The sequence below is a fragment of the Belonocnema kinseyi genome, chromosome 3 (genome assembly GCF_010883055.1).
Source record: "Belonocnema kinseyi isolate 2016_QV_RU_SX_M_011 chromosome 3, B_treatae_v1, whole genome shotgun sequence".
Lineage (NCBI taxonomy): Eukaryota > Metazoa > Arthropoda > Insecta > Hymenoptera > Cynipidae > Belonocnema > Belonocnema kinseyi.
Genome location: NC_046659.1, coordinates 73,296,328 through 73,304,059, shown reverse-complemented (window position 1 = coordinate 73,304,059; position 7,732 = coordinate 73,296,328). Strand labels below are relative to the sequence as shown.

Below are 7,732 nucleotides of genomic sequence, written 5' to 3'. Positions count from 1 at the left end.
ATATGGTAATATTTACCACATATGTTGTAAGTTCCGTTCTTGGTGAACTACTGCTTTAAATTAAACAAAATTGGAGATTTTTTCTCATAAACATTTCAGCATTTCCCAAAAGCGCAAGAGGTATTTTTTTAGAACTTTTCTAGGCGTGGACACTTTTTTCGAAAATTTTCTTGTACCTTTCGTTGTCTTCGAGAAAAACACGACAATTTTATTTATCTAAAAAATAAACATCTGTGATGTAAAGCAGTGGTTCACTAGGAACACAATCATTTATTTCAAAAAAAATTTTAAAAAGTTTTTTTGTTGTTGATGAAATCCAATTTTGAGAATGTTATTAAAAAGCTGCCATTTTGTAATTTTTAATTTTTTCGGGGGATCAATTGAAATAGCAAAAATTTCCACATTGAATAAAAAGGAAATTTCGGATACCTATACTCGTTCAGAAAATACAGAATAATGTGTCCAAATATCAAATCATTCTGACACCATGATTTACACTTTTTTTTTAAGTTTACCTGCTATCAAATGGCATTGGTATTTGCCTAACTTTAAAACAAGTTAATAATACTTAATTAATTGTTCTCACATCTCAGTGTCTAATTTGTTGCTTTTTATTTCATATTAAAATTTTTTTCTCCTTAAAAAAAATCACACCCGTGCGTAGCGCGCATTTGTTGAGCCGATTCTTCTAAAAAGCAAACATGTAGCTAATGCAGGAGAGTTAACAAAAATCTTTACTAGGATAGGCTTACAGTGACTGTATGAATTTAATCACAGCCAGTAATAACCCGCGGCTGCATCCGACTTTTTTGTAGAAGTTCTCGCAATTGCCTGGACGTTTGGCCAGGAGGGAGGAAAACTGCAGAAAACCATCTCCATGTTTTTTTTCAGTTCCTTTTAAGAAAATCCTATAAAGAAAGATATAACGCTGATTTTTAACATCATCTTTCATCCTATTTTTCTAGAAAATTGAAGTTAATTTTTATTAACAATTTTCCGATATTGGTTTTCAGCGACGTAGCGGTTTCGTCCAGCGTTCGAGAATGGTTACGTTCACCGTCCTTCGATGCGCGACAATGGGAAGATGAAGAATTACTATTAATGCTACAAACGATGTTTGTAGAACTGGAGATACTTCAAAAATTCAATATTTCTTTATCGACTTTACGGAATTTTCTTTATGAAGTTTACAACAATTACAACGAGGTGCCTTTTCACAACTTCAGGCATTGCTTTTGCGTTGCACAAATGGTAAGTTGAACTTCTGAAAAAGGCCTTTAGCTCTTTTTTACGGCAGCCTCTAAAATCTTTTATTTTCATGCCTGCAGGTCGCGAATAAAAAGCTTCTCAAGAAAATTTATAGCAAAAAAAGTTATTGCTAGTTTTTTTTAATATGGTTTGAAATTTCCGACTTAAGTTTACCTTGGATTTCAACTACACTCCAAGTCCCATGGAAGCCGATCCGGTTTTTTAATTCCTAGAACTGCTGGCCCACGCAGTTTCTTAGGAACAGGGCGAGAGACAGTTGCGACTGTTGTCCCGGAAGGGCAGAAGTGCGCGAGTACTCAGCCGAGTATATTGCGCAATATTATGCATTCCAGTTGGAAACGGTTCAGGCGGCCCCGAATGCTTAATTTATTTGTTTAATTATTATTTTAAGTTTTGAAGGTACCAATTCAGTAACAAATCCAGTTCGAGGCAACCCCTGAAACTGTTATTATATTGGATTCGGAGTGTATTTAAAATATGCAAATTTTTCTTGACTCATTTTCTAAATGCTTTAATATCTTTTACGAGTAGAGAAATGATGAAATAGTTTCAACTTTGTTAAGACTGGTTAAGTTTGAGCAGGAAAACTTGTAAGATTAAGGAGAAAGTTTAGGCAAGAAATTCTGCGAAGCTTTAACCATGGTTTCTACTTGGTATTTCATTATCACAGTTTAAAGCATAATTCTAGAATTTTTTAAATTATATTTTGACGGCATCCTCTACTCATTGTTAAAGTAACTACATTTAACTGGAGGATAAAAAAAATGTAAATTCTTTTTTTCAGTAAATCCAGTTATATTCAGACTCAAGTAGTGATACTAAAATTGAGAATTAATGCTAGAAAATTAGAAAAATCTGCAGGTTGTCTACCCGACGGATAATTTTAAATTCCCGGACATTTCCCTGTTTTCTCGTGGTTAATTTAAAAGATTTTAAAAGATTTAAATGATTTCAAGTAAAATGATTTAGGTAAAAAAATGTCTAAAATTATAATTCCTTAACGAAATTTCCTGTTCTGCATTGAACCTAAAATGAAAATTATAATCTTTGCGGAAATTCCAAGGTCTGACTCAGAATTATAAATCTTTTTGTAAATTCACTGTCCCAAAGTGAAAATTATAATTCCTTATGGATATTTGCTATCGCTGAAATTCTGTATCGCAACTTAGAATAAGGGACAAGTTTTTTGTTTAAACAATTTTGTTTCACCTGTAAATCGTGTAAAGTTATTATTTTTTGTAATAAACAATACAGTTGATTAATCTTTATTATTTTCTATAATTGATGATACAATTAACGAAATTTGAGAGAACGATTGTTTTAACGATAATTGGCAATTATTTACACATTTGCCATTAGTTTAAATAATTTTCATCTATAAATCTTAAAAATGATCTACTTTCTGGAATTAATAACTATGTTGCTTATTATTCATTATTCTCTTATTTCATAAATTAGAGCCTAATTGCTTAAACAACAATCATTCACTATGTTGCTTATTAGTCAATATTCTTTTATTTCAGAAATCAGACCCAAATTTTTTAAAGAATAATATTTTTAACATTTCATTTTAGTTATTTTGTGTTTAGTTCTCTTTTCAGCTCGATTTTCTTCGCAAAAGAAAATACTGATTAATAAGCGACATAAAATGTAACCAATTCAAAACATATCTCCATCTTTCCAACGAAAAGGAGAAAGAGATATTAATTGTTTTAATAATTGCAAATTATGTTTCATAAAAAAAACACTCTTAAGATTCCATATCTGCCTAATTAATTCCAGAAAATAATAATCTTTCACGATTTACAGGATGTGAGAAATTATTTAAAGTAATGAAAACTGTTTAAATAACTCTTAAATATCGAAAGCAAAAATATGTATCGTTTAAAATTCGTTAATTGCGTCAATAATTGTGGAAAATTCCATCTTTTGACGGTTCGCAGTAGAAAAAAACGTTTCAACCAATAATAATTGTTTAAACAATTATAAATTCATTAAAAAATACTTTAAACTTTTCCAATAAATAATTGTTTCTAATCCATATAAAATACCTTATAGTGATAATTAGATGTTCGCATATATTGTTTAAACAATTTATTGTTGCTTTACACCATTTTCTCTTTAAACATAAATCGAAAGTCGCGGTTTTGGGCTTGCTTTAAACTTTTCAGTTAGAGTAAGACAATAATCAATTAAACTTAATAAAAATAATGATTTAAATAATTTATTATTATTTAAAGCTACACTCTTTTAGATTAACCTCAGAAAGTTGCAGTTTTTCTGAAATTTTCTACTTTTTGTCCACTTTTTAATTATAGTAGGGTAAGTATTAATTCGAGTTCACAAAGTTAATTGTTTAAAGAATCCACTCTTATTTTTTATAATATTCTGTTGAAATAATGCTAGAAAGTTACGGCTTTTTCTAAAATTTTAAATTTTTTGACTATTTTTCGCATACAGTGGGTTATTAATTATTTTAATTAACCAGAAATAATTATAAAAACAAATTATTATTGTATAATAATTTATTCTTATTTTTAATAAAAAATCTTTATAGTAATGCCGGAAAGTGGTAGTTTCTCTGAAATTTTAATTTTTTTGTATACTCATTACTTACTGATTTGATAATTCGAAAAAGTTAAAAGCATAATTGTTTAAACAATGTATTATTGTTTATGAATATATTTTTCTTTTTACTTAGGCTTTTAATTTACGAATAAATAATAAATCAAGATAAGAAAAAACCATTTCGTAAATTATAGGGATCATATTGACTTTTACTTCCTTATTTCCACTCATTTCTCTTCTTACCCACCATCATGTCCTCTCACTTGATGTACTCCCCCTCTTCTCATTTCTACTCACTTTTCCATCTCCCCTACATCCTATTCTCCTCTAATTTCTCTTACTTCACTTACTTCACCTACTATACCTGCTCTTCCTCTAAATATTCCCAACTTCGCCTCTCATAATTTTATCAAATTTGCCTCTCCTCATTTCACTTCATTTCCCCTACCTCCCCTTTGTTATTTTCACTCATTTTTCCTACTTCTGAATCTCTAATTTTCTCTCACTTTATCTAATTTCCCTCTCCTCATTTTCCCTGCATCAAATGAAAACTGTGGAAACCCTTATTTGCTGTCAGTTTCTCTTTCATTATTCCCCTCACTTCCCCTACATCTTCTACCACCGTTCTCGCTAATCTCCCTACCCTTATTTTTCCTCCTTACCCCTACTTCCCCTCACTAACTTCCCATACATACCCTTCCAGCATTTCTCCTCACTTCCCCTCCTTGGAAAAAATAGGAGGGGCGGACACCTGACCAAAACTATAAGGGTTAAAAACCGAATTTTTGTACCGTATAAAACAGGCTTATGATAGTGAAATTGAAAAAGTAACTATTTATGTATATTCTATATGTAATTCTGAAGAGAAATTTTGAAGTTCAAAACGATCCAACTGATATTGAAAACTCTGAATAAAATTCACAAAAATGTTTTTTTTTTGTTTCTTTTGGAAAATGCGTATTAAACTTTATGAGGCTTGTGGAAACCCTGGATATATTCGTTTAAACGCAATTATTTTTGTTTGATTTTGACAAATTTTGGGACGATATGCATGAAAATTAAAATAAAAAAAAATTTGGTAAATAAATGAAAATGGTAAAATTGGTATGAAAATAAGTGGGTTGATGTTCCAGATGTATGCAATCGCCTGGGCAGTGGAGTTGCCTTCGAAAATTGGCCACCTTGAGGTTTTGGTTTTGATCGTATCTTGCATCTGCCATGACCTCGATCATCCTGGATACAACAACATTTATCAGATAAATGCACGTACAGAATTGGCGTTGCGTTACAACGACATCTCGCCCCTAGAGAATCATCATTGCTCGGTGGCCTTTCGCGTCCTCGAGGCTCCGGAATGCAACATCCTGGCGTCCTTGGACCCGACGACCTACAGGACTGTCAGGGAGGGTATCATAAGGTGCATCCTCGCCACGGACATGGCCAGGCACAACGAGATTCTCGCCCAGTTCACTGACGCCGTACCGGAATTTGATTACACCAACAAAGCGCATATCAATTTGGTAAGTCCCGCTCAACATTTCAGGCCGCAGGCTGACCACACTATATACGCTATTTCACACCTTCTAGAAATTTCACTATTCTGCTTCTATTTGGGAACAAAATTACACTAAAAATACTATATTGTTACAATTTGAAAAATATTTTTGAACTTCTTCGCTCACTCTGTTCAGGGGGTGAGGGATTGGGGTAATATCTCACAGTTTCTTATGAATTAACATAGTAGATCAACTTTCATCAAGTGGTTAAATTTTCAACCAAAAAGATGATTTTTCTAGACAGAAGATTAATTTTCTACTAATGAAAATGAATTCTCAACAATAGGCATGGTTTTTAATCCAACAGTCAGATTTGCAACAAATTATGTATATTTTAAACTAAATAATTTGAAAAATGGATGTGCAAATTTTATTTGATTAATTTTTAGTTGTTCTTTTCTTTTCTAAAATTTTGTTAATTAACAGTTGAATTTTTAATCTGGAGAAGATCAATTTTTAATGAAAAATGAAGTAGTTAAATTTTTGTCTGAATGAATTAGTTTTCAATAAGAGAAAACGAATTTTTAATTTAGGAGAACTAGTTTCCAACCAAAAAGAAACGTACTTTCTACAAAACAGTTTATTTCTGTACTAAATATTTGAATTTTCTACCCAGTTGTTTAATTTTCAAGCAACGAAGATAAGTTTTCTAGAAAAGAGTTGATTTTTTAATCAGACAGTTGAATTTTTAGTTAAAAAACAAATTTTAAACAAAAAAAGACTAATTGTTAGCTAAAATTATCAGTCGTTTTCCAAAAAACTTTGGTTTCAAAATAGTGGTTAGACCTTCAATTAAGTAATTCTATTTCGCACAAAAAAGGTAATAATTCATATTTCCACCAAAAAAAATTTAATGTAAAATAATAAACAGTTTTATTTAACTAAAAAAAGTTTAATTATCAACAAAATAGTTGCATCCTTAACTAAAACCGATCCATTTATAATAAAACAATTGCATTTTTAAATAAAAAAGATTAATTTTCAAACAGGAAAAATAACTTTTTCCAAAAAGAAGGATTTGCAACAAAATACATCAATTTTTTACCAAATTGTTGCATTTTTAACCCAGAAGTTTTATTGCAAAAATGTACTTGTAATAGAAAAAGAAGAAGAATTTTCAACAAAAATTATTAATATTCAACTAAAGATTGAATTTAAATTAAATAACAGTTGCACCTAACCAAAAAATATAAAATTTTAACAAACTAGTTGAATCCTCCGCCAAACCAGATAGATTTTTAACAAAAAATTTTATTTTTATAAAAAAATTATTAATTTTCGACCTAGAAAAATATGTTTATTTTAGAAAAGACAAAATTTCAACAAAATACTCTTCAATCAAATTGTTTACTTTTCAACAAAATAGTTTAATTTTGAACAAAATAATAAAATTTTCTACCAAAGCAGAACAAATTCTTAACAAAAATTTAATAGTGGAATTTTTAACCGAAATTGATCAACTTTTAACCGAATAAAGTTAACTTTGCTTATTGTGTTTTATTAATTCAGTTCGCATTTAAGTGGAAAAGCGAGAAAAATATGGGTATTTTGTATACTTTTAAAATATGCTATATTCGAAAACGAGAAATGTGGTTAAAAAAATTAAGTTATTTTTTTATTACACACTGTTTGATTATGGACTATCCACCTTCAAATTTAAACTGCAGATAAGTGTAATACTTGAAAAATTGTATGATACTATTTTTACACTATGTTTTTAAATTTATGTAACTAAGTTCAGTATTTTTATCTCTGAAATGATTCCGAGACTGTCTCTGTTTATCAAATTGATAAAAGAATCTTTAAAAACATAAAATCTAATAAAGTCAAATTGTGTAATAGAATTGCACAAAAATCTTTAAGGAAAAGTTTGTTTGAAAAAAATCATTTTAAAAAACATAACCTAAAAAAAGAAATTTCGACTCCTTTTCTTAATTATCATGAACTAGATCTTTTATTTTTTGAACTGTATGTTTCAAATCTTCCATGAAAATTTCAGCCAAAACAGGTGAAAGAAGCGAACATATTGGTGTTCAAAATTTTTTATCATAAAACTTCCCATCAAATTGAAAATAAATCGAGTGACAAACAAAATCAGTTGCTTCAATAAATTGTTTGTATGGAACTTTAATTAAAAATTTTTTTTCTATAGTACCCTTACTTTTTTAGTTTCTTATACAGAACGTAAGGAAAACTTTATGATTTCCTGAGGTCTTCTCTGACTCTACTCCGAGAAATCTGAAGCAAAACCCTTATAAATTCATTCTAGTCGTCACAAGAGACTTCCAGAAAGAATTGACGAGGCATTTGGCTAATTTTTTTTTTTTTTTTTTTTTTTT

At 29.6% G+C, this 7,732-nt stretch overlaps 1 protein-coding gene across 3 annotated transcripts in view; it reads left to right on the top strand.

Moving 5' to 3' along the window:
• Positions 1-7,732, top strand: part of LOC117169223 — a 461,284-nt gene that overhangs the window by 438,209 nt on the left and 15,343 nt on the right. For all 3 annotated transcript variants that reach the window (XM_033355482.1, XM_033355480.1, XM_033355481.1), the window contains 2 exons: positions 1,014-1,251; positions 4,971-5,357. In XM_033355482.1, coding sequence (XP_033211373.1) covers positions 1,014-1,251; positions 4,971-5,357 — 625 coding nt within the window. The remainder of the gene's footprint in view (positions 1-1,013; positions 1,252-4,970; positions 5,358-7,732) is intronic.